This window comes from Excalfactoria chinensis, chromosome 2, assembly GCF_039878825.1.
Source record: "Excalfactoria chinensis isolate bCotChi1 chromosome 2, bCotChi1.hap2, whole genome shotgun sequence".
In the NCBI taxonomy this organism is placed as follows: Eukaryota; Metazoa; Chordata; class Aves; order Galliformes; family Phasianidae; genus Excalfactoria; species Excalfactoria chinensis.
The window spans coordinates 115,555,076-115,582,331 of record NC_092826.1 but is presented as its reverse complement, the minus strand read 5'-3'; the positions used below and the strand labels follow the sequence as shown (position 1 = coordinate 115,582,331).

The 27,256-nt window shown below is 43.2% G+C and overlaps 1 protein-coding gene across 1 annotated transcript in view; it reads right to left on the bottom strand.

Moving 5' to 3' along the window:
• The window catches only part of SH3BP5 (SH3 domain binding protein 5), a 39,803-nt gene that overhangs the window by 3,537 nt on the left and 9,010 nt on the right, over positions 1 to 27,256 (bottom strand). The window contains exons 4-7 of the mRNA XM_072327563.1: positions 11,523 to 11,687; positions 3,688 to 3,818; positions 1,613 to 1,655; positions 552 to 771 (exon numbers count right to left, since the gene is read on the bottom strand). Of these exons, the coding sequence (XP_072183664.1) occupies positions 552 to 771; positions 1,613 to 1,655; positions 3,688 to 3,818; positions 11,523 to 11,687 (559 nt within the window). The remainder of the gene's footprint in view (positions 1 to 551; positions 772 to 1,612; positions 1,656 to 3,687; positions 3,819 to 11,522; positions 11,688 to 27,256) is intronic.

Below are 27,256 nucleotides of genomic sequence, written 5' to 3'. Positions count from 1 at the left end.
TTTTGACTTGCTGTGCTTTATCAACACATAGGAACCTACACAGGTAACTGCAGAGGGTAAAAGCAAGTAGGGCTGGGCAAAAGAGATGGTTCCCATTAAAGGATTCCGGCAGCACTGACACCAGTGAAGCCACAGCAAGCACAGCTATAACTACAGCCTATTTATTGCCATCTGAGCTTCCATACCAGGCAGCAGCATGTGCTGGGGACATAACGCTCCTGGCTGATGGTGTTTTATTGAACTCCAAGAGACAGAAACTAAGACTGAAAAGGGTCTTGGTGCAAGCTCCCCACACTGCAACACGTTTCTTTTTCCCCATACAGCACAATACAAAGAACAGGAGGGAACAGCTGATGCATTTTAATTCATCTCCCCTCCCCCTGAGGATATAATAAACTCCTGCAATAACCAGAAACATAGCAAGTTAACTGCTCCCACAACAGCCACTGAAATTCAAGCTGCACAATACACAGATCATCTTCATCTCAGCATTTCCTTTCTATCCCACAGCCTGTGAGATATTCCCAGGCAAAGAAATGCTCTGCACTCACTTGAGACAGTGTCCAACTCTGGTTTGCTGGCAGACAAGTCTTCCACAGAGGTGTTGCTCCCTTCAGCACCCACACCGCATCCCCGGGGCCCCATGGCAGTGGACCGTCTCCTCTCATGAATCTCATCTGAGATCATCTCCAGGTTTTTCAAGGCAGTCTTATACTCTCCCTTTGCCAGGGAGAGTTTTGCCTGCAGGTCATCCACCGTTTTCTTCAGTTGCTAACAAGAAAGACAGATGTTAGAGGTACAGACTATAAACAACATGGGCACACAGCATGCGGTTCATTGTGTGCCCCCCTAGCAGGTCCTGCTAAGCTGTCACCCCACTGAAGCCACGGCTGATGGCACAGAACAACACAGCCCGCACCCTCCAGCACTAGCCCCTGTACTGAGCTCAGGGGCGACCAGCTCCCCATTTCTTCCCTCTTGTAACTGAGCAGAGCTCACGCACAGCAAAACTGGCTCAAATAGAGGCTGTATGGGGTAACCCACACTAATTCTTGCATTGGAATTTTCACCTTTGGCAGCTCCAAAGGGCTGCATTGGGATCACCACCCCATGCACAACTGCTGTGTCCAGACCTGGGCCATTGTGGCCCACCACACCAAAGCACAGCTACACATCACTGCAGCGCAGAGATGCCATAAAAGGCTCTGGCTGCATATCCAGCTACATGACAGCCCCATTCTCCCCAAACCTAAATTCACGTCTGAGGGTTGTTTGAGTACTAAAAGCAGCCTGACGCACAAAACGTGGGGGGAAAAATATCCAGACACTTCAGACTACAAGAAGCACAGACAGACCAACTGTATTAGCTTGGTCCTCAAAATGAGGAGCAGGGTTCAAACAGGGGTGTGACCTTACTGCACACGAGGAAACAAGGCCTCTTCGTCTTTTATCTTTAAAGTGTGCTTAGCAAATTGCTCATGATAAGAGGGCTGGAACAATATTGGCTTTGTATAGAAACAGTTGACAGTTACCCCGATAGCACGTTCCACGTAATTTCAGTATTTACCACAAGCAGTAAAGAGTCTCAGGGCGATGCGAACTCTGCACTTACCTCGAGCTGGACGTAGTACTTTGCCTTGAGTTCAAAATAAGGTCTGTGGAACAAACAAACAACAACTGTTTACAGCCATCAGGACTAAATGCAGAGCGCTGGAGCGGGCGTTGCTCTCTGGATAGCATTAACAGAGCTACTTTGTGTCTCAGCGCAATCCTGAGAGACCTCTGTCTGGATGACAAAACACCTACAGGCGCTCTCTGCTCCTCTTTTTTCTCCTCTAACCCATTTATTTCTCCTGGGTCTTTTGACCTAAATACAAATTGCAAAAAACATTCTAGTTGTTGGAGCTGATGATACAACTCCCTCAGGCCTAGATTCTGCAAGATATTGAAACAACGTTCAGCCTACCGCACAGGCATCCTCTCAGCAACCAAGAGCAGCTTTCCTCTGCAGCTGCATTTTGGACAAGAACGAGCAGCCGTATGTACATCTCCAGCTTGCAAGCAAGGACCCAGAAACAAAATTAAAAGCAAAACCAAAGCAAAAACAATCCTGTAATCATCCAGTTGTCAGTCTCACAAGGCAAATAGCCAAACTACTCTCCTTTAGGTCATCCTAGTCTTACTTTAGAACAGTAATGCTTTAAGCATCTTAATCCAGCCCGAAGCATGCAGCAAACACAAATCACTGTTTGCAGGGAAAGCAGCAACACTTCCAGCACATCTGCTGACTCTAGGGGTTTGAGGGGAGGAGTCTGGACAACGTGGTCCTGCAATGCCCCAGAGTCACAGCCAACCTCCAGCAGCAACCAGGGAAGGGGCAGAACAGCCTGCTGTTATCGGCTCCCTTCTGCAAAGCAGCTGCATGCGAGTTACAACACAAGCAGCTGCAAATTCAGTGACTTCAATTCCCAGTTTATGTAGACAGATAAACACCTCTGATAGATACACACCTTCTCAGATACTGCTCTCAGCTACAGGAACCAAGCTCAAAGACAGTAGATTTAGGTTAGATATAAGGAAAAAACCTACCGCACTGAGGGTGGTGAGACAGTGGCATAGGCTGCCCTGTGATGTGGTTGATGCCCCATCCCTGAAGACTTTTGAGATGAGGCCGGATCAGGCCCTGGGCACCCTGATCTAGTTGTGGTGCCCCTGTTCATGGCAGGGGAGTTGGACTAGATGGCCTTCAGAGGTCCATTTCAACCCTAAGGATTCTAGGATCATATGAATCTATCATTTAGCAAGCTGACAATGTTTTTTGCTCAGGCCCTGAGCAGTGCCAGACAAACAGAGCACAGCTCATTCTACAAAGTCACGCTGCCACACTGTTTTAGCAAACATGCCTGCATCTTCCTTGAGAAGTGCTAAACCTTTCCCAAACTGAGCAAACGCCAATCAAAGCAGGCTTTCAGTTGACCAATTTCCCGATAAAATCATTTTTAGATGGTGGGATTAAAAGCTAAACACAGCAAGCAGATTGTTTAGGCAAGCTACAGTCTGGAAATACAAGGAAAGGCTGTGAAATAGAAAGAGGATTAAGAATTGGTTGTCAACAGGGCCAACATTTTAAACAGGTTCTGAGAAAAAGCTGCTCTGTTTCTCTGCAACTGAGCAAAACTGCTCATCAAATGCACACACGTTGCTCAGCGATGCTGCTCAGCTGTGCTCCCCGAAGCATTTCTTTCCCCAAGAGCAGCTCTTGCACAGCTTTGCTAAGGCAGCGTTAGGAAGTAAACAAGTCTGACGTACAGCACGCTGCCTTGATGCAGTCTCACACCTTTCAGGTTTCTGTCACTTGCTTTGCAGTCTTCCCAACTAAACATAAGAATTAAACAGAAGTAAAAACCACACCAAAACAAAACCCTGAAGCTGCAAAACCACCACAGCAAAGCTCTGCAGCTCCACAGGCAGCATCTCTGTGAAATCCCACATGCCTCGTTCTCACGTCACTCATCATGAAAGATTTCAGTGCACTAAAACACAACTAAGAATACACCCAGGAAACTTCTCTAGTACAATTTGTGCTGTAAAGGACAACATCTTTTCACAGGTTTCCAAAATCCCACAGAATCCTACGTCCCACAAACGGACTTGACCACTAAACTCATCTCCAAGTGTGAAACCTACTTTGATTTATTGATGGCTCTTTTCAACTTCTTTTCCAGCTGCTTCATCCTTCCCATGGCAGCATTGTATTTGGCTGCGGTCTCCTTGTGAACCAACTCACTTCTTGTCTTGGTTTGTTCTGCCTCCATGACCTATAAGAAGGAAAACAGAGATTGAGGGGCAAGACCCAAGCATCCATTTCTTACCAACAGTACATCCACAATCTCTCAAATTAGGAGGGGGCTGAAGACCAACCAGGGGGATAAGAGGACAGCATGCAGTTCAGCCTGTCCCCTCTATCTGAAGCACCAGCTACCAGAAAGCAGCCCATCCAATGAGACAGCCTTTGTCATGGAATCCATGAAGGCTGGAAAGACCACTCAGATCATCTAGTCCAGCCATCAACCCATCACCACCATACCACACTATTCAGTGCCATACCTATCCTTTCCTTGAGCACCTATGGGGTCAGTGACTCCACCAGCTCCCCAGGTAGCCTGTTTTGCAGAAGGCAAGGAAGCTCCCTTTCCTCTTGAAAGAGCCAGCCAGCCTCAAATCATGACTTCAACATCAAAAAAGGTTTGGGCCATGAACTGGTCCACTATAGTGCAGGTGGGGAGCATTATGCTGATGATCAGCCCCTAACCAGGGCAGGCAGATGCCTAAGGCACATCAGTCTCATTAGCTGCCCTGCCAACATCCTATAGTCATGTTTTCCCACTAACTTTGCCTAGGGTACTTTCATTTTGCAGATTTGAGCTGCCTGAGGCATCAGAAAATCTGTTTTCTCTAATGTACTGGCAGACAGGATTTAGCAAGAGACAGAACTGATTTGTTTAAAGGAATAGAAGTGGTGACACCTCTCCATTGGTCTGACAGCAAGCAGAAAGCAGGCAGTTTTCAGGCATCCCTTGTTTCAACCCTGAAAGTATTCACATAAAAATGCTGTAGGCCAAAGCTGCACTGCATCCCCATCAGCTGGAAGGTCAGCTGCCAAACTGGAGGCTACAGTTACTCCCCTGCACTCAACACTTGTTTTTACACCAAAGTTGCTATCCGTGAACTAAAAGAATGAAGTTTCCTAAGGCTCTTCTGATTACACATATAATATACTCTGACAACCTTCAACTGCTTCACGTATGAATAAGGCATCCACATTTGAAGTTAAAAAATAAGAAATAAATCTGATTGATAGCAGACGGTCCCCTGAATCCCAGAAACAAGCTATAGCCTCTCATCTTGAAGTCTCAGAAAGCAAGGTTGACGCAAAGACTTTCCCTGGTGAAATATGCCAGCCAAGGCTGGTTTTAGCATGGAACTGACATAAATTAAACTCCAAAGACTGCACACAACCTGGTTTGCTCCTTTGTAGTGTGGCAAGGAAACTGCAATTTAAAAATGCTGGAAGCTACAGAATAATGGAGCAACTGAAACGTGCTGATTCTTAATTAAATGCCAATCTTTGCCATCCATTCTTGGGGTGAAATCAGCATGGGATCAACCACTTCAGCACTATCAGCACCACGGTCCTCTAACAGATTAGGTGTTCTGCCTCTCGTTGACTTTGCACATCTTTCGTATCAAGCACCATAAAAACGCTTCATCCTGCAAGACAGATTTGGGGATGACAGATTGTAAACACCTCAAACTAAGTGACAAAATACGGAATCTGCAGCCAGATATCTACGCCCACATTTGTTACCCTTTTTGGAAAGGAAAAAAGGCTGTATACTTCATCCCCCTGGGAAATCAGCAATGGGAGGCAAGCTTCTCCTCCTGCTGCGTGGTTCTTCAATGGGCACGCTACCAGCCTGCTCACATTACCCAAGTATTCTTCCCGAGGGAGTACAGCTCACGGTGTGTTCACTAGGCTAAAGACATGGACGTGATCCTACAGCACCTGAAAGGCTGTTCCACATCAGTATCACCACAGAGAGCTGCCTGCTGTCAGGATGTATTTAAACCTTTCACCCAGTCAAGAAGAAACCAAAAGATCATCTGCTTATGCACAGAAGCCAAACAGCCCCTAAACACAAAACCTGTCTGCCAGGACACGTGGATAGAAGCAGACCTGCAAACCATGCAGCTCACTAGGCAAGTCAGTGAAAACTCTCAGCTTTTAAAAAGGTCTTAGTAAAGGACAGATAAAGTCTGTGTGGGGAAAAAGCATCAAACAAGCTTTTGGTCACTCTATCTGAATATGCTTCTTTCTAATGTAAGACACAGTGCTTCTACCAAGAAACCTTGCCAAGGCCAGCACAGATGCAAGATCATCTCCTCCAAAAAGCCAGAGACAAGAGTGAAGATGACACCTGCTCCAACCGAGACTTCTCTTGACACCTCTCTCCTCTCAACATCCTAGCTGCCATTCATGCATGGGAGAGGGGAACACTCTTACATAAAAACACACAAAGATGATGAACTTCCAGCACGCTCACACATCCACCAGATGCTTTAAGTGGCCTTGTGTGGAGACAGGAATTGAACTTCATGATCCTTACGAGTCCCTTCCAACTTGGAATATTCTATAATTCTTCATTGGATGGCCACACCAGGCAGGAGTCGTCCTCCCAGGTAGCCCAGGCAGCAAGATGTAGCTATTCAAAATAAAACCAAAAAATACCAACACAGGTATGAACAACTTCCTCTTTCCTCATCTACCCTCTGTTTCCAACCCAGATGCCATGGGAAGGAAGGTCAGTACAAAATATATACGTCTAGCAAATAGGTCTGCGCAAGTGGCTTTGTCCCTCTCAGCCAAGAAATCTTCATGAGCTGAAGTCAAAGATGGACTTCAGGCAAATTTCAGCAATAGCAGCTGCAAAAGAAACGTTCATCAGTGAGATTTAGCAAACCTGATCGTCTGAGCCAGAGAATTACTCTGGACATCTGTTTCTTTCTCTAAAACATCAAATGGGCGACTCTTCTAGAAGAAGAAATACAAGAGGTAAGACAGACAATGCAACACCAGTAAACTAGAAGGACAGAATCAATAACACAAGGGATAAAGATAGCAGAGGGAAGAATGTAAACACTGCGTTTAACTTCCATGGTGAAAGGATGGAGAGATAAGAACAGAGAAGGTTGTGGGTATCCCTGTTGTTTGTTTCACAGCTTTCTTCCCCCCTTTTTCTCCAAGTGGTTCTACCTGCAGGAAGTCTCTCTTCTCTCCACATCATGAAAGCTCCCACGCATTTATACCAACAGATGGGACTTCATGGTGTAATAGCAAAAGGAGCTTTGCAAGCCAAATTAAAGCAAGAGGGAGCAAGCCTTCTCCCTCCTTGCTTCCCCCCCACACCCTTTCCTTTTTAAAACGTCTCGTGATCAAGAGCCAAAACATGTCTTCTCCCTGCCAGAATTTTTCAATGGAACATACCTCACAAAAGACTGTGAAAGCAGAGTCTTTTAAAGACTGCAGATTGCTCTGGCAATTAGAAATCAGCGAGTTCTCACGTGGGATCTTCTTTTCTGCTCCAGTTTGTCTCAAATTTCAGGTAATATTCTGTCAGCACTTTTCTTTTGGATGCACTGATATACAAGAACGACCTTCTACAGAATTATAAATGCAAAGATCTCTGCCCCTCATCCCTCCTTTCACTGACCCTCCTGTAGCCCTGTGCCACCACCTCCAGGTACCGACAGACAGGGAAGACTTCCACACTCAAAACATTTTCTCCAAATCTTCAAGACAAACTGAGATTGACTAAAACACTGGTAAGCTGATGCCTAACAGTGAACTTGTCTTATCCAGGAAGATTAAAAGCTCATCAGCTGGGGTTGTTCAATCTTGAGAAGTCTCCAGGGAGACCTCACAGTGGTTTTCCAGTACTTGAGGTGAGCTTATAAGCAAGAAGGAGACTGACTTTTTACACAAGCAGACAGCGACAGGACAAGTGGGAATAGTTTTAAACTAAACGAGAGGAAATTGAGATTAGAGGTTAGGAAAAATTTCTTTGCTCAGAGGGGGGTGAAGCATTAGAAGAGGCTGCCCAGAGAAGCTGTGGTGCCCCAGCCCTGGAGGTGCTCATGGCCAGGCTGGATGGGGCCCTGGGCAGCCTGATCCAGTGGGTGGCAGCCCTGCCCATGGCAGGGATTGGCACTGGGTGGGCTTTAAGGACCCTTCTAACCCAAAGCATTCTGTGATTTTATAATCAAACCTGCCTACATGCAAGGCAGGTGATTATTTTAACCAACAGAGAATTCATTTTACAATGAATACCCTCATTTGGTCATGCGAATTGTACTCAAGACACCATCAACACGCTGACCAGACAAGCGGAAGTTCTATGGAAGGTCAGGCAAACTAACTCAGACGTACAAAGCAAGGTTCTAGACAGCTAAAACTGACAAGCAGAATCCCAGCCTAAGTGTCACTATATCCATCCCAGATCTTTTGAGAAATGGACTGATAGAAAAAAAACAACCGCAGGAATTTACCCAAGTTAAGGATTAAGGGGGTATAGAAGTTGCCTGACTTGCAGGACAGCAGCCCTGTGCTGCCTTATGCTCAGCACACATCCCAAGCACAGACATTTAAAGGGATAATAGCTGCATCTTCCCAGGAAGGCTGGCATCTTGCTCCTATTTAAACAACAGGCTCCCGTTGCTTCCTTTGGAAACCTAGCTCAAAATGCAAGGTGCAAAAAAATACTGACTGACACCCTGTACTCCCTGTACCTCTCATGCTGGTTGTCTGCTCTGCAAATAGACACATCTTCCACATGCTGTGCTTCTGACCCAACCAGGAGATGAAGATCTTCACCAACACTTGCATTTCTAATCAGTTACACGGATGATTCCTCTATTTCAATGGCTACAAAAGGCTTGTTTACATTATCCTGTTATACCAGTAGTGCTTATTTTCAGTGCGACAGTATCTTTTCAAACCATGGAGAAATCAAAAGGCGGTTACACTGTGCAGCCCTTAGTTCCATTTCCTTTCAACCAGGATCTGCAAACAGCATTTCCTGATAGGTACTTTGCAGTTCAAGTCTTCATCCGCATCCATTAGGTTAAGTGCAAAAGCAACCAGGATTTATTTCCATACAAGACTATACAAATAAAGATGTGTCTGATTTGTCCTCTTGCCTACCCCTTTTCCTTATGTTCTCTGCACTGTCTGTCAGCTACCAAGCTGCTTTAGGGCTCGGATTTGTTCCAAACTTTAAATTAATTCAATAGAGCCTGCTACTGCTGCCTAAGAAGAGCAAATAAAAACACTCTGCTCTTGCCTCTCATTTCTGCCAATATAGAAACAAATGAATTAGTAACTCACTTCTGACATTTGGCCCAGAGATGCTGTTCAGCACTTGATTCATTGCTGTGCAAGGCACAGTGCAAGATTATGCTCTGTCCAATAGATGTAATTTACAGGTATAGGCAAAAAAAAAAAAAAAAAAGAAAAAAAAAAAAGAAAATCCAAAAAAAAGCCACGCAACTAGACTGCAAAAAGCTTCTCCAAGAGTGACTTTCCACATAGAAACAGAGCTGGCTTGACTGATGGACAGAGTAGAGGATGTTGGTGTTTTTTTCCAACCTTAATGATTCTATGATTCAGCGAATTCTGAATATATTTGTATTTTAACCCAAGTCTTCACCTCCTAGTAAACGTTATGCACGATTAGCAATTTCTAATGTCACTAACAGATAGTGATCTGAGTTAAGGAGAACACCAACAGCTAGGAAGAATCTTTGTTCTATTAGATCTCATCTGCCAACCTCTTTTTTCATTCATAGCTTGGGAGGGAATTATGGTGTTTTCTGTTCCTCAAGCACCCCCCAGTTATTTTGCGTACCTCAATGAGCCCTAAGAACCTCACTAATTGCATGCACTGAAACCAAGAACATATTCACTCTGCTTTTAAAGAAGACTGAAACTCAGACAGTAATCCAAACAAACCACTGCCAGGCCTTTTCAGTCAAGACATTTTTGTTTGTTGTTGTTTTTTTTATTCACCCTTGTTGGCTCTGGTTCTAGCCTTGAGATCCCTAGAAGGGTTAATGAAAATCAGGAGGCAAAGTTCCATGTACTTCTTTCCAAACATGCAGTATCCTGGAAAGGCAAAGATATGTGCTTTCTGGGATCCGAGTTTACCCAGACTATTTTCAGTACCAGAAAGAGTAGGGTAACACACTTTGCATCCAGTAAGTCCTCAGCTGCTCTACACAAATCAATCTGTGCCTAGGAGGTTTTACATCAGAGTAAACACAAGGCCCCTATGTATTGTTCAGCTGCAACCATCAGAGATGTCACTGTTTCAGTTAGCCCTCTGACAAGGAGATCTCTTGCATTCAGTGACAATACATCCAAACACCATCAGCTCCACCAAACACTGTGAACTCCTCTTCTGCTCTAAGTCACCAAGTCTGGAAATCTCAGGCATGCTCATCTTGGCTGCAGGATATCTGAGAACAATTAAGGGCTGCTGAAGGACACAGGAATTCCTTAAGGATATCCAAGGAAAGGAGGAATCCATTTAAACCCTGAAAATTCCCAGCATTTCTTCCCTCCCGCCTGCTAGACGGAGTCAGCTGATCCATGGCTGCTCTCAATCGTCACAGCAACTCCTTAGATAAACTCTAAGCAACTCATTAGAAGCTTCTATTTCTTTCTCATCTATCTGCTCTGAGGATTAAAAAAAATAGCGTATGCATTTCTGGACCTCACTCACACGAAACAGGGATAACAGCCAAGGAAAAATTGACAGCTGCTGGTGTCTTGGCACACGCACTGCAAAGCTGGGTTCAGAAAAGCAGAGGTTACCAGATCTGCAAATACTTAATGACAGGGACAGTAACACCTACTATTCCCCAGCAGATTTCTGTGTGTTTTTTGGTTATTCATGTTTTAGTATATACCGGGTTTTCCATCTCTCCCCAGCACAGCCAACATCCTTTTTGTTCTCTGTTTCATCATCTAGCAGCTGGTTTCAGAATTCAGCCTGAAATAGAGGTCTGCTTATAACCAAGAAGCTTCTGCAACAGAACAAAGCTACTGCATTGAGGACTGCAAGACAACGCCAGCGTTGTACGGCACACTCCCCACACTTGGAATAGCAAGTTCAGCTTCAGTGACATATCAGAAGAACTCTGACAGAACAAAGGTTTTCAACTTAGATTTTTGGTTCTTTCATGTTAAAAAGAAAGAAACCACAACACCTTTCTGCATTTTTAACAGGTAAGGAAAAAGAGAGAAGGCAAATGACAGGAAAATTCTTGACAGCTGCTAAAATGAATATTGCCTTTCATTGTTACTGCATCTTTTCTGTAGACTTAAAAAGACCTTACCGGGAAGGTAAGATCCTTTCTAAATTTGAAAGTAAATTTATAACAGAACTATGCAAGCTTAAAATGTAACACATGTTTAGTAATTCTCATGCAGATACACTCCAGACAAAAATGCCTTGCTGAAACTAACGTCGTGCTGAAAATAGGTTACACTAAATTGGAACACGTCCCTGGTACTCCGTGGTCAGTTTCCACAACACATGCACTCAGGAACAGCCATCCCCATGCAATTAAGCCATCCCAATGCAATTATTTTTGCATGGCTTTAAATGCAGATATTCCCAGGGATGCTGTTTACCCCTATTACATAAATGGTGATTTTTTATTATTATTATTTTTTTTAAGCAAGAGCCACTCCCCTACCCACTAGCAAAGTCAGATAGAGAGCTACAGTTTGTGCCAGTAGGAGCCCATGGCCCAAATCATTTAACCTCAGACTTAATAATTTTCAGTAAATTCATTTCCTACAGGTCATATGTCTGGACCAATACATGTGCTTCACAAACCTGCATCACATCTCAAAGAAGAAAACTGAACATAGAAAAGCAGCCTGGTGTTTCTATTACCCTCTGCGTAGCATGGTTGAGCATCTCTTGCCAGGCAGAGTCAAACTGACGTTTGTCATCTTCCAGAAGCCTCTGCTCAGCAAGTGAAATAGTCTCCTTTGCAGCACGCAACACTTCAGTCGCCCTCTGAAAATCCTGAGTCGCTCTCTGGGCTTCCAGCTGTGCCTAAAAATGGAAATATCAGGATTAGAGACAAAGGATCCACCACGTTAATCCCAAGACTTTAAAAACACCTATTCCAGCATTACTGTTTCCCAACTGTTTGCTTAGAACTGACACATATTTGCTCACTGGGGTAAATACTGCTAAGATATTACCTGTTCCACCCAAACAGGTAATTTTCAGGGAACTGTCTCATGATGTTTGCAGCCAAAACTGCAGAGCTGCTGGCCTACAAACAAGCACCCAGCTGAGAGATTAATAACTGATGCTATAGGCTTAACCACTGAGAAACAAAAGAAAAAGCAAAATGCAGTAAACTTGTAGCACGGCACGAATGCGTTGAGAATGTCACTCCCTCACTTCAGTCAGGGTAGATTTTTATCTGGTGCACCATTAATCACACTGAGTTTGGAGTTTCACACTGCTGTAAAGCGTACACAACTTTTCCAAGAAGGTGGCAGTTAGTTTGCTGTGTGTTCTTCTTTGCTACCACTAGGACACAGCTGGTACAGCAAGTCCCCATTGCAGTAACCAGGGCAACCCAGGGAAATTGTGAAGGACATAAGATAATGATGCAGGCTTTGTCGTGTCCTCTGGAAATTGCTGTTTTATTTCAGCAAAATAACCCTGAGTTTGAGCTTGAAGGAAGTGCTTTAAAGTGGCTGCATAAAAGCAGGGGAGAACAGCACCTTCTGGTGAAGCAGTGTTCTTGCTGCGAGAGCAAAGACTCCTCCAAAACAATGCATGACATACTCAATGAAGCAAGCTTAGAAGACATCCAATCAACAAGCTATGATTCTCTCACTTTGGACCAAAAAGTTAAATCACAGAATCATAGAATGGTTTGGAATGAACCTTTAAGATCATCTAATTCCAACCCCCCTGCTATAGGCAGGGACACCTCCCTCTAGATGAGTGTCAGACCAGCTTACAGACCACCAGCATCGTGCCCTGAACGTTTGAAAGGGTAGACTATGATATGCAGACAAAGAATCTCTGTAAACAAGTTACCAGCATTGGTGGTTTCTGGTTTGTTTGTGTTTCACACATTTACAAGCAGTGGGTTAGCTCTGTTTTACACTGAAGTAAAGGCCTTCAAATGTGAGCTTCACATTCAATTAGTTGAACGCTGGGCTTGGTGAAGACAGTTATCATTTACATTACAATGATATATATTTTTTTAAACCAAGTGGGAATTAACAAGTTTATACCTATGGGAAACATCTCTGACCAGATATCAGTGACAGAACAAAATGACTAAACCTTGATATGCCATGATATACAGAGAAAGAAGCTGAGGCTGAGACAGAGGAAAGGACTATTGCATGAAAAATATAAGCTTGAGGAAGATGAAGCCTTTCATGAACAAAGGAAGAGGTTTCATTGTGAAGAAATGGCGGTCACTTGAGAAATAGCCAAATTCCCTGAGACAAAAAGGGAAACGAGTAGAACACACTCCTCCAAGCTCACAGCAGGCTACACATCCTCAACACCAATTGCATCAAGTACCTTCACATGAGAGACACCACACTTACTTGTAAAAGTAATTGAAAAAGCCTTCCTTCCCTCCCTGATCTCATGGCAGGGTGGAGACGGAGACAAAATTTAAACACAGGTCTCAGAAGGAAATTAAGCATGCCATTTCCCCTCACAGTGCCCTGAAATAGCAGCAAGCTCTTCTTATGCCCTTCCCCTTACCACACAGAGAGGTATTTTGCCCCACAGCCACCACAGTAAAATATGAATTATGCGCCAGAGGTCCTTCAGCTATTAGGTGTGGAGGGAAATCCAAGTTGTTACAGTCAGAGGAGGGATTTCCTTCCAGCTGAGGTCCTTGCAGCATTTCCTCCTGAAGTGGTTGTTGCTGTTTTCCACAGATAAGTAATTCTTCCAGTTGCATCCTTTGCTGATTCACCACCTTATCTAAAGCTTTCACTAAGAGACAGAGCATTTAAGCTTTCAGTTCCATGCAGCTCTGCACATCCTAAAGCAGAATGGTGCTTTGCACCAATTAATGTCATCCCAGTGCAAATTTGCTAAACCAACCATACGTGGCATCTCCTCAACGCTCCAGTCACCAGTTGCCTCCTTCTTATCAAATGTAATGGTGCATTTAAACAACTCTGAGAACATCAGGTTAAAGAATGTACTGTTTAGCCACTAACCTGAACCATGGTACCCATCGAGCACAGAAGATCTCTGAATGAGGCTCAACCAATGAGGCTCAACCAAAGCTTTCAACAGAGGACACAGAAGAAGCCTAAATCTAAGCCCTCAAAATATCCTCAATTGAATACTTGGAAAATTTACAGTACTTTGAAGTAGGATGTTAAGAAGTGAAATAAAACATGGGATTCCAGGAATAACCTGACCCAGGTGTAACAGAACAGTGCTGAGGACACAAGGAAGAAGTGTGCCAGAATAGGGCTGATTTTCACAGCAGATCATCTAGGAGACAGCCAGGACCCAATGCCTCCCATGCAGCGAGGCCACTGAAGCCCAGTCCCAGCTCAGGCCTCAGCTCCGTGGCTTTCCCACTGCAGGAGAGGGTCTGCCCGCACTAAGAATTCCCAGCAAAGACAGGAAAACAGATGGGTGACCCATTCCCAGCTCAGGCAGAACCACACCAAATCTGCTTTCAAAACTTCAGTAAAAGCAGATCCCAGGGGCATTCGGAAGTACGGTTTTCTCACCGTAACTGCATCAGCACTTGGATGTTTCTGTTGGCACAGATACCCAGGTCAGGGATCAACACATCTAAGCCAGCAAAGACTTAGCTGAACATCAGGAGCTGAGTTTCTAAATCCCCATGGAAAATGGCACTTAATGGAAACCTGTGCTACTGGTAGCTCTTTTGATGAAGCCCCTAGAGCACAACTGGCTTCACAGCAAGAAAATTCTTTGTGATAAGAAAACCAGATGCTATGGTTACAGTTCATCTGGACTTCCAGTTGTTTGGTATCTCCAGCACCTAGATTTGAGGGCACTGAAGATCCAATGATGGAAATAGGCAGGTCCGTTCTAGTCACCGCTGTTGCATGCCCCAGAACTGCCTGGGTAAATAGAAAGCTCAGACAAAAACAAACACTTTCAGCTGTATTTGTTGAATGCTAATCAACAAGGGCAGTTTGAAAACACTGTGCTGGAAGGCAAAATGTTTTTGACTTAAGCAGAAGAGTTGGTCCAAATAATTTAGCTTCACCTGTCTACTAGTCTTATTTTAAACAACTTATTGAGAGCCTGGCAAAGAAAAAAGCTAAATGCTCAAGTAAAGAAAGATCCATTAGTCATTAGAGAAACATCAACAGGTCTGTGGTTTTGCCGATGTGAAAAAGGATACCCAACTTAAAAGTACTTAAGTTGCAGGGTTACTCAATAATTAGCCTTCATTTAGAACTCCCTCCAGCAGGTACAAGCTGTTCTACAACGTTACCAGCAGATTCCTCTCATGCTCTCAGCCTCGAGTCTACAAGTCATTTGGTCCGATCGAAGAGGTCACAGCCATCATCCTTTGCTTTTAAAACTACAGAGGAAAGGAGCTCACACCTCCATCCAGCCTTCCAACACTGTGACTAAAACCCCCAAAGGGTTCATAATGACAAGCTATTAATGTATTGCTGTAATAAGCTCCCACTGGGGAGTCAGAAGCTGTGTCTTCATGGGAAATTCCCCACCTCTTCTGCATAGAGCCCTGCTCAGCAGGGAGCCACACTCAACAGCAGTTCTTGTTTTAGCTAAAGACAGTGATAGAAATAAAAAGCAAGGCTGTGGCGTGGACGCCAAAGAAAAAGAAACATCATCTTTTAAAATACAGTCATTCTTTCGGAACTGGCAGCAACAGCCAGACATATTTCGAGCTAGCACTGGCACATCAACTTGTCCACTTTCAAAGCAGAAAACCCTGTACTTTTTAATTACAAAGTACAGTTTTTTGTTCAGCCCACATAGCCTTTATTGCCTCAACCCCCGCTCATAGTCAGAGCCTTTGCTCAAACAACTTACAGAGAATTTTTTCCACCCTACAATAGCTCGAGTTTTCTGTTTCAACACCAAAATACACATGTGCCTTCCTCACTCCATCTAACTTTGCAGTTTCTGTTGCTGCCCACATGGTTACGCAGAACTGACTGCCATCACCCGGCCTCCAGAGGACCAGATCATAAGTAAAACGTAAATGCATGAATAAATGCACCACGTTTGAAAGAGTGCTCAGAGGAGTTCTTTCACTACTCTACAAAACAGGTTCACCAGCCTTGTTCAAAATGAGAAACTATCTCACTACTTGCTGCCAAGGTCTTGACATCTGCTTTTCTTCAGCATTTCTTTGCATGGTCAAAAAAAGATACTATTTTTTTTAAAATACAATTGTTATGTTCCCTTTATAATCCAACTTATTCACTGCTCAGAACAAGACACCGCCAAATCACATGTTGGCCCAAGGCTTTTACTTAGAGGTTCTTAATGTGAAATCAACACCTCTAACATTCATTGTTCTTTAAAATAATGGTTTAATTGACGCCATTAAAACTTGCTTAGTGCAAAACAGATAATGACTAACTGGCAGCCAGTAATGTTCTTCAGAAGCAAGCGATTTTCAGATATTTCCATTCCCACTCACTCTCCTTCTTACAACAATATCCCTTGGTGAACTGGTGTGTAAATATAACAGTGAACAACACGCTTTCAAGTAGGAACTCTCCTTCACCGATTGCCACCCAGAGTTGCTAGGCTCTGCTTCAGCGGATCAGCACATCCTTGGTGATCATTTTAATCCTGAAGGCTGCCATACTCTGCACAAACCTCCCACAAGGACAACAGTATCACTCCTCTACCACAACATAGCCTTGTCCACAACCACAGTGAGCTCAGTAACTTGGAAATCCACAAGGTGAAGGTGTATGTGCTCATTGCAACAGAGTAAGTGCCACCAAGTGCTGATGGAGCTCCCAAATCATGAGAGGTCATCACTTCCCCCTACTCAGCTTTGATGTGGTTGAAAACTGAATAGTTTGGGGGCTTTCAGTTCAAGAGGAACATCAAGGCATCGTTCAGTCCAGCAAAGGTCTATCAAAACGGTCAGAGTCTTTAATGTACTCCTATAAAGAGTGTTGAGGGATGGGGTTGGCCTCTTCCCTGCTAGACTAAACTAAGAAGCAATCAAATTAGCTGTCAGCTAAAATTTGAAGGGGAGTTAGAGAACGAACGCTTCTCTATGGTAGTATGCAGTATAATATGGAACAACATAAACTGTGGCTTGGAGATTCAGACTGCACACTGACATTTTTTCTCCCAGAAGGGAAGCATGATACTCAGTCAGGTTATCCAGGGAGGTTGTAAATTTCTGTCTCTGGAGGTTTTCAAGACTTGGCACAACCACGGCTGATGTAATCCTGCAATGGTGACAGATCTGCTTGGAGGAGGAGGTTGGATCAGATGGCCTCCAGAGGTCTTGTACAGCAGCACTTCTAGCAAACGCTAGAATTTCTTTCCTACAGTTTGTCACATGCACAAAAAAAGAAAGCCAACAACACAAGGAATACATTTACAAAAAATTTACACTGATGCTGAATGTCCTCCTAAATTCTCAAGCCCACACATACTTCTAGTTTTTTTAATAATTGGAATAGCAATGGAGCTGGGGGCTTTTATGTAAGACCACAACTTTTATTCCTCTCTCCCCACAAAAAACTCTGAGCCAAACCAGAACTGAGAGTTAGTAAAGACCAAACCCCCTTCTTGTTGTAAGCTATACACAGATAAACAACTTACAAAATCCAAAGCCTCTGGAGTGACCTCATTTTGGCAGATCTGAGGCATTTTGTGAACTATGTATTAATCTGTGCTGACTGTCTGCATTACTGACAGAAAACGCCGTCTCTCAAGAGTCTGAAACACCCTCGTATTCTTTAAACTTTTTCACTGAAAAAGCTATAAAAACTTCCTGGGTTAGAAATTGCTTTTTCAAGAGTAGATTTGAAGAATTTTATTTGGGTGGAGGAAGGCAAGTGCTAAAGGGAGGAAGGAAATGAGTCTCGCTAAAGCTTTTTGTAGCAAAACCCATTTCCTCCCTGCTGCATAACTAATGAAATGCCTGTGGAATACGATGACCAGATGTCACTCAGTCTCTGCTGTCAATCAGGTATCTTGTTCTTGTGCTGGGCTTTCTGGTCCCACTTATGCATCCACTCCTCTTCTTCCAATAACTTAAGTTATAGAACTGACCTGACTTCCGGTTCTAGTTGTTTTCCTGGTAAACCTGTAAACTATTAAAAGGCCCAGGAAATCAGAGCAGACCTATAAAGCATGTTCTGAGTTATCTAACTCTGTGCTAAAGTTAGCTGATATGTTTGGCATCCCTAAGACAGGGTCACAAGCCATATTCCATGAAATAAGAGGCTCAGGGCACAACCAGCCACTCACTTCATTAGCAGTTCTGTTACCAGCATACACACAGTTGGTCTCAAACACAAAATCCTCCCTCCCTTCAGAACCATGGAAGGAAAGAAAAAAGGAAATATCTGAGCACACAATATCAAGCCTTTTTCAAGACCTTGTTTCAAGAACTTGGCCTGCCTGGAGTTACTTAACCTAGTTAATGAGTCTATGGCACCAGAATAAGCCAAACTGTTCATGCCAATACCATCCAGACACAGCTTTCTTGGGCGCTTATCACCATCTGCTTGTTAGCTGTGCAAAATTTAAAGCTGCTGCCTTCTGGAAGATGGGATCATAGAACGTGTCCAGGTTTTCATCTCCAATGTAAATCACTTTATTAAGAGGGGGAAAAAAAACAAAACAAAACACAGCAGCCCTCCTCCCAACATTCACCTGCACCAGGGGCTTAGGCAATGACTCAGTGAGCTCGGGGGTTACATCTGGCTTCTGGGTTTACAGACAGACGCTCTGCATGCTCATCTGCACCTGGCAGCAGTCTTCTTTGCTGAAATTAAATATAGAAGCAAGGAATAAACTCCCACAAATGCACGCTGCTAGATTTACACAGCCTGCCTTCATGGATTTTGCCAATCATCCAAGATAATCCATGCTTAGCAGATACAGGAGATATATGAAGGAGAAACACCAGATCGTTGTTTCACCTAATTGCCACTTGTAGTAGCACACCTTGTGCATGCACAGCTCCCAGTATTTGTGCATGCACAGTTCCCAGTATAAGCAAGGAAAAGACACACAGTCAGAAGTTTCACTGGGGCAAGGGGCTGCTCTGGTCTTGTTGTTCCCCTCCCCATCCCCCCCTTAGAAAGCATTAAACAGCCCAGCAACATCCCAGCCTCCATAACAGGGATGCTACTGAGAGGCCCAGACTGACCTCGTACATCTTCAGCAGAGTACAAGGTGCTTAGAGAACTCCTGAGAGGTTCATGGAACATTCCTAAGGGTCCTGTTGAAGATAATTCATCCGTTGACCCTTCAAAATGTAACCTAATTGAATTAAATACATCGCCACAGCACATATGAATAACAGACCTGCTTGGCTTTAGGAGAAAAGTTGTGGATGGTGATCTGGATACATAAAAGGCTAAGACCATTCCTTAAAGGAAGAAAACTAAGTAGCAGTAGGGACAGAATTTCAATTGCCCTTCACAGTGCTAAAATCCTCCTGTAAGAACAACCCCTCAGCACCTTCTCTAAACTGAAAAACAAGCACGAGAAGCAGCACACAGCTGAACAAGATAGATATTACTTCCAAACCTTCCAGTGACACTTGCCTACTAACATAAGTACTACAAGTTGGCTGCAATTAAAAGAGATGTTTCTTGCTTAAACTGGGAAAATACAGAGCAATTAGGCTCTAGAGACAGTATTTTTCAAACTCATACTGGTTTACTACAAGTCCTAATGAAACACATCCTGAAGGCTATAATAATATAATATATAAATAACGATATTTGATTTGTTCTGGCAGCAACTGCTAGCATAAGCATTTATGATTTCATAATAAACTCCCACCTATTTAAGCCACTGTATATAATAAAGACCGAAAGACTAAAGATTGAACAACTTCTCAAAGCTGCAATACTTGTGCTGCCTGCTAGAAGTCAACATGCAAAACTGGTATGAAGGATAACAACCTGACCTCACATCACCCATCTCAAATGCTGGCTACTATTTTTAACAGATGAGCATGTCTGTGGCTTGAAACAGCCATCAATAATGGCCACAGAAGACTGACAGGGAAGAAGGGGAGAGAAAACAAAGCAGGGGAATCTTTCCTTTAAATTAACAGCAGGTATCTGACACAGAAACAAAACTTTCTCCCTGTTACTTCAAAGAAGAGAAGACACTGCTCCATCAACTTACCCACCCCAGTATTCCATTACTCCAGACTTACGTACACAAGGCGTATTTCACAACAGAAAAAGCGCAAGAAAAGCCATTCTTGAAGAGTAGGAAAATAATTATCTCACTGTATCATTGGCAACTACTGGAGAGGAGGTTGAACAGCCAGCTGGCTTTGTACCACTGCCATCCAGAATAACTAACGACTCCTGGACGCTTTAGAGAAAATGGAATAGAAGACACAAATACAAAGAATTTGTTTCATTTTGTCTATGGAGAAACTCATCAAAACACTTTGGTGGAAGAACAGCATTTTCTTTTACTTCTGGAAGGAAGCACCGAAGAGAAAAGAATCTTTAATTTACAGTCCTCCAAGGCACATCTAGTAATAATGATAAAACCAAACAAAGTTTTTGCATCAGCAGCTAATACAAATATTTATCCACCAACAGAAGAGCATGCTTAAATAAAACAAAGATGCAGGATGTATAATATCAACCCAGAACAACCTCTTCAATGAGGTCTAACTTACAGAGAGAACATACGTGTGCACAGAATTTATCAGTACAGGTATTTCATCAATAGAGTGGCTAAAAATTAGTCCCCACATCCCAAAGGTGACAAGAACATGGCACTCGCAGTAAAACCACCTGCAAATGCTATCTAGTCTGCAGGAAATACAAGTAACAGAGCACTAAATATGAATCAAGTAAGGATTTATGGAAGGTTTTTTTTAGTTAGCATGAAGCAGCAGCTGCTCATATTCCCAAACACGAGGTAGACTTGCAGCTGCCTGGGATTGAAATGGCAGAAACCTGCCTGTCACTCTGACCTACTGTCCCGCATTAGCAGGATGGGAAGGTAAATGCTTTTGGGAGCTCTCCTTTGCAGATCTCATCTTTGGAATAACCTTCCAAAACCCACCAGGTAGCATCTGCCACTTTAGCAGTTGGAAGGCACTGTATGAGACTTTTGAATGCCACACTGCTCAACCAGAACACAACCCTAAGATTGAGGACTTAAAGTAAACAAATAGCAGCACTGATACGTCAGCTGGGCAAACTCCAACTGGCTGACCCAGGTTAAATCCCTCTGATCTCATTTCCCGGCTTCCTAGGCATATTCACAATTTTGGTCTGAAGGAAAATGCAACAGAGGTATAAATGCAGTTTGCGGGTTTATGGACTTCAGGTGGACACACCAAGCACAATGCCATCCAGCAGCAGAGAAACACTGATCCAAGCATACCCAAATACCGGGCAACGACTCACAGGGTGTCAATCACAATTGTGAAAACACAGCACAAGTGCACAAAGCACTCCCACAAATCTGGAGCGTGGCAAAACATTTTCTTTGCTTAACCTAAAGTGCATCCTGCTTTAGTAATAAAGTTTACGAAATTCCGTGGGTTCTATGGTTCAAGTCCAGGAAATGACTCCTCTCCCCCAACAATAACAACAGTAATAAAGTGACTGATGTCTGATCCCCTTGCTTGGCTTATTTCCTCTTCAGATGGGCACCCAGTCCCACAGCCAGCCACATGCCCGTGAAAAGATGAATATACTGTGAAAACGCCCTAGGGATCAAAGCAACGGGAACTACACGTTTCATAGGAGGGCTGATTTCATGACGTGTTTCATAAAAAAAAAGAAGAAAGCATATGTGGGAAAAAGGGGGGCTCGGGTCTAGAGCAGGTCCACAGGGAACAGAAAAAGGATACATAAACGCTTCTTGGATCATTGAGTACAACTCACAGCCTCCGCGCTTCATCCCTCAAGGTCTTTCTTCTTACAGAGCTCACGTAAGATTTTTTTTATCCTTACCACTTACTTACCATGCTGAGATCCTTGATTACCCATACAACAAGTTCTGAGTCTCCTTCTCCTCCGCAGCATCCCAGCCATAGCAATCCCCTACAGGTCTTCAAGATCAGGCTAGATGGGACCTTGGGCAACCTGGTCTACTGGGAGAAGTTCCTGCCCATAGCAAGGGGTTTGGGACTAGGTGGTCTTTTGAGTTGCTTCTACCCAAACCATGCTATGATTCTGTTCTGTCAGCTTAGGACAGAATACTGCAGCTGGCCAAAGAAGTAACATTCAAACCGACTACCTTCTGCTGACTACAACAGCAGCAATACAGCTGGAAATGCTCTTAGAAGCCCCTGAAGTTACTGGCTCTGTGTTAACAGCAATGTTCTCTTTGATGAAAAAGGCACTTCTGTACACACACCACTTTCTGTTTGCTCACCTCAAACAGGGAAAGACCAGAACTGGAGGTCCATTAGTAGTTCTGCACAGAGCAGCAATAGTGCAGTGCTACAGTCAGAAAGCAGTCACGTGCTTTGGACGTGGGGTTTTTTTCCCCTTCAAACACTTGAAAGGGTTTGTAGAAGGTTTGTCATAGTCACTTTTCAATTCTCCGCAGCCTTGCTTGGAAAATTTCAATCCAGCACACAGGTTTTTGGTTTCTAAACAGTTAACCAGAAACACTCCTTCAGCCAGGAAGGGTCAGTTGCTCGCCTCACTGCAACTGTGCCAATAATTTTGCTTTTTACAACTACTCCATGGCAAGCTGCCAAGCAGGAATTCAAGTTTGTCACAGTTCTGCTGACATTTTAATTTGTGCTTCTCAAATTCCCCTTCTCTCCATCTTTTTTTTGCCAAGATAAGCTTACTAGATAACATGAACCATTCTTAACTCCTTGTTCTCTTACATACAAGCATCAGGTCTTCAAGCCCAAAAGGTAGCCATAAAAAGTCTCTTTTCAACCCCACCTCCAGCACACCCGTGCACAGCACACCTAGGAATCAGAGGGGATGACCAGGACTGCTGTGGGATCTAGAACTGGGAGCTGTCACTCACACCCAGAGTCATCCCTCCTTGTTCACAGCCAAGAAGGCTGGTACTGTGATCCAATCAGCTCTCCTTCATTGAGCACATTTGGATGGGAAACTTGAATGCTGCAAGAAACTAGAAAGACAACACTTTCCAATTCCTAATTAATTTTAAGGGTATGATTGGCAGTTTTGAACCTCCAAGTTATGTTTACATAAAAAAACCTTCATCTCCAGAGATAAGCAAGTTACCATCTGTAGTACCATACTGCTTGCAAGAGGGATGTATCTTAGAAGACTTCAAATGCAGCTGTCTCTCACCTCTGATTAGAGCCAGCAGGGACTCAAGTGACTACCTTCAACAAGACTCTAAACCCTTCAGTAGGTACAGCTGATTGAGGTGACTCCTATGTACCCACTTTGGTCTACTGGTGTCCACCATGAACATTTGATCCTCCCAGTCAAATCCAACTAAAATCATATTTGAAAGAGGAAATGATTGCTCAGTGATAACTGAATCAGGCTTTCCAATGACCTTTTTATTAAAGCTAAACAGGGCAGGGAGTGTGGAGAATATCACTAAGCATAACCACATCCCTCCCAGACAGATTCAGTACTAAAGCTGAGCAAAGCATCCACACCTACTCCCATGTGAGCCAGTACTGGGGGAATAAAACATAACTTCTCACTTTGCATACAGAACTTAGTAACAGCAGATAAGTCTCGCTTAAAAGCAACACTCCCAAGGCTTTCATTCTGAGTAGGGTCACTACAAACACATGGATTTTCCTACTTATGGGGGTGAGGGAATACATTTTTATCAGATCTTTTTTTCGTCCCCATCAGAAGCAAAGCAGAAAAGTTCTCCTGTTTGGTTTGTCTCTGGGTTCACGAGAGATGACGTACTAACAGCAGTGTTTTAAAGGCACCTTTTACCCTATAACCCCAAAGTGCTTTCACTTCCCTTAATGAACTCAGCTTCGCAGAAGCCTGACAGCTCCATTTCACATGGGATCTAAGGGAAAGATGAAGTAATTTCTCTAAGCCATGCAGCAGAACAAAACTGACCCTGGACAGCCCAATGATTTATGCAATAGACCACACTTGCTTTTGCACAGCATCCTGTCCCAGAGCATGCTGCCACTGATGAAGTAACGCTTCTCTAATTCCCACTGCTTTCTTGGATACTATTGCATAGGAGTTTTGCAGTCCCAGCCCCAACAAAATGCTAAGTCAACAGTGGCTTAGGACACTCCTTACCTCAGAGGCTCAGGACCTATGCTATTGTTTATATTACTAATGTTTCCTGGTAATGCCCTCCTTCTTTCCCATTACCATTGGGCAGAAAAGAAATAGTATTTTCAGACTAGTCACAGAGCAAAGCAGATTACTAAGTAAAGAAAAGAAAGTAATAAAGACATGGGAAAGGAAATATATAAATAAATAAATAAATAAATCAGTCTTCCCAATGTCTGGAACCCAGACCACCTTCTGGATTAGGTGAACTTCAGATTGCTGTAATGTGATCACTGCTTGCACATGTACACGAGCCCCAGTTATATGCCAAGGTTCTTCCATTGGACACGAGCATTACGGTGTAAGTCAAAGATAACACCATAAAAAACTCCTCGCAGCAAAAACACATTAAAAACCAATTAAGTAAATAATTTGAATCAAAATGCTCTATTCCCACCATGAAAATAAAAGGCCCACCGCAATACCAAATAAGGAACCACAACAAGTTATCTCTGCATAAGTGGTATAAAACCTGCATGGTCAAGAGCATTATCTTTTCGCTTGCAGCCTCAGCAAAGCTGAATATCAATACTTTGGTGTCAATGGGCAGTATTCTGATTCCCTGTGCCACCACTTTGGAGGACAAAGCTCTCAAACACTAAGGCACTATTGGTCTGTTATAGCAAAGTTTGGCTCTGAAATAGACTAAGCTGAAATTCTCTTGGCATACATTATACAAACAAGATGTTACAGGAATCTTGCATAGGAGGATTCGTTTTGAATTCCCCATCTTCTGCCAACACAGGATTGCACAAGATGTGGATAAGGGTGAGGAGACAAAAGGACTCGTGGTCCTAAAGCTTCTCCATGGTGTACTTGATTCGGGGACCTGTTTTTTGCTGACCCTACATCAATGCCCTCGTTCCATTTTATTGCATTTTATCTTAATAAGAGTTATCTCTATGAGAGAATCATGCTGGTGCAACATGAAGGCACAGTCTTTTGTATGATTAAATACAGCTTTTATAAGATAAACTGCCCTACAACTGGCATCTTAAACTCAAGTAACACTAGACAACTCCTGCACTTCATCCAAGCTAGGTTTCTTTAATCACTCAGCTCCTTGTTTCCAGCAGACTTCAATTTATTGGTCATATTTTTACTTCCTTTTGTAGAGAACAAGAATTTACACTTCCCTTTCCCTTACGCACAGTCATGCATTTTGCCACTTATTGTTTATTCAAGCTCTTTCCACCACTGAGAACCTTGCGCCTCTATTTTCAGAAGTAACGTACTGGCTCGAGAATACTTGAAAAGACAAAAGGTAGAAAGAAAAAACTTGATAAGCTCAATGTTTTTTCCAGACTCAAATGGAAAGAGAAAGCTATTCCCACAGTTTCTTTAAAACTTCAGAAATCAAAGCGTAAAAGAAAGGTGCTGGGCTGCCACCTAACCACATTAATATTCTGGTACTCTCCTTCAGTTTCATATCCTATCCTGCTTTATACAGGAAATTTGTTCCCAATTAAACTGAAGTTTCCCAGACTAAGCCAAGACTAGAAAAACTCTTTGGGCAGATGCCGTACTGACACTGCCATCAATCTTTCCTATCTCCCATTTTCCAACACATGCCCTGCTCACAACACTAACATTCCTCTTTCCCTTAATATTTTGTATTTCAAGATTGAAGCTAAACAAGATTGAAGGAGCCAAAAGATAACCAGAAATAACATCCCAGCTTCATCTCCTGAGCAGATACAGAGAGAAAACTCTGTTCCATGACTCAGTACTAAACACAAAAAGGAGAGAAGTCAAATGAATGGTAAGTAGGGGAATCTCCACTTAAAAAAAAAACAAATACATAAAAATAATAATAATTTAAAAAAAAGGTTGGGGGGGGGGGTGTTATGCTGTCAAGTATTAAGGAATTAAAAGATTTGTGTAGCCAATTAGCAGATCTGGGATAAGTAGCAGTTAAATCCAGCTAATGATAAAATGAATCAGAAGAAAAACACGGTATTTCCTAACAAGCCCAACGCAAGAGGAGTGATTTTGCAAATCTCAGGACTTGAAGCAGTTTGGGTTGGTTTTGTTTTTTTAAGAGTTCTCACAGAGCACCTCTGAACAACTGCGATTGAATGAAGTTTGGTTGCAGCAAAGACGTAGGATCAAGAAATTCCATTTCAGGACATAATCTGCTGCCAGCTTCAGGACAGAGGACAAAGTTCACTGCTCTCAGTGTGTGACATTACAAACCTCAAAGTCATCTGAATTTTTGGTACTGCAAATGTCCGTGTTTTCATCACTGACTTTTCCAAGTATAACTCCTGAAATCCTACGCATTCTGCAGTTATTCTGTAGCTGTTTATAGTGAGAGAAGTATGGGATCACATTAGAGGCAAGGCCTTTTTATTTATTGATTGATATTAGGTGCATTAGTTAGCACAAGATCAAGGAGCTAACTGTTCACCTTATTTTATTACTAACTTTCTTTCTCTAGGTCACGACTGGTTTACCTCTACCATACATCACAGTCCCTGTGGATTGGGCTGCTTTCAGAGCAGCAGCCACCACGCTGTGTTCAGAAGCAGAGTTTACTTCTTTACTTTGCAGTTTCTACTCTCAATGATTAAGTTTAATAATCCCCACACATCTCCACTCACTGAGACAATGGCTCAGCACCAGCAGAATCCACCACAGACATTAAGCAGAAGCATTCCCTAAGCCACCGCATACTCAGTTCTCGGTTAATCCTTCTGTAAGGTGAAAAAGATGCCTGCCATCTCAAAAGATTTCTTGCTTCCCTTGCAGCCAGTGGAGCACATCCTTACCTTCACTCATCATCCTTTCCCACCTCAGCCACGCGTGGCCTTTTCAACAAAGAAAAAACCAACATCAAAAACAATTTCTGGGGCCTATCAATAAAAAAGTTAGCTTTGGTACTCGGAGTGAGGCTGGTAAGGTCCACATAATCATACAAAAAGCAAAGCTCAATTTCTACCAATGCCAACAAATTTTAGACCTGCACTTAGCACAATCCTGCTTCAGCACAACCTCATCAGCACCAAAGCATGCAGGCTTCTCCAGGTTTGTCAACTTGAGCCTCTTCACCAGCAGCTTCGAGTTGCAGCCTTTCACCTGTTCAACATTTTGCTTTAAGATGAAAAAGCAAAGCAGACACACAAGGCATACACTATGTTTTCA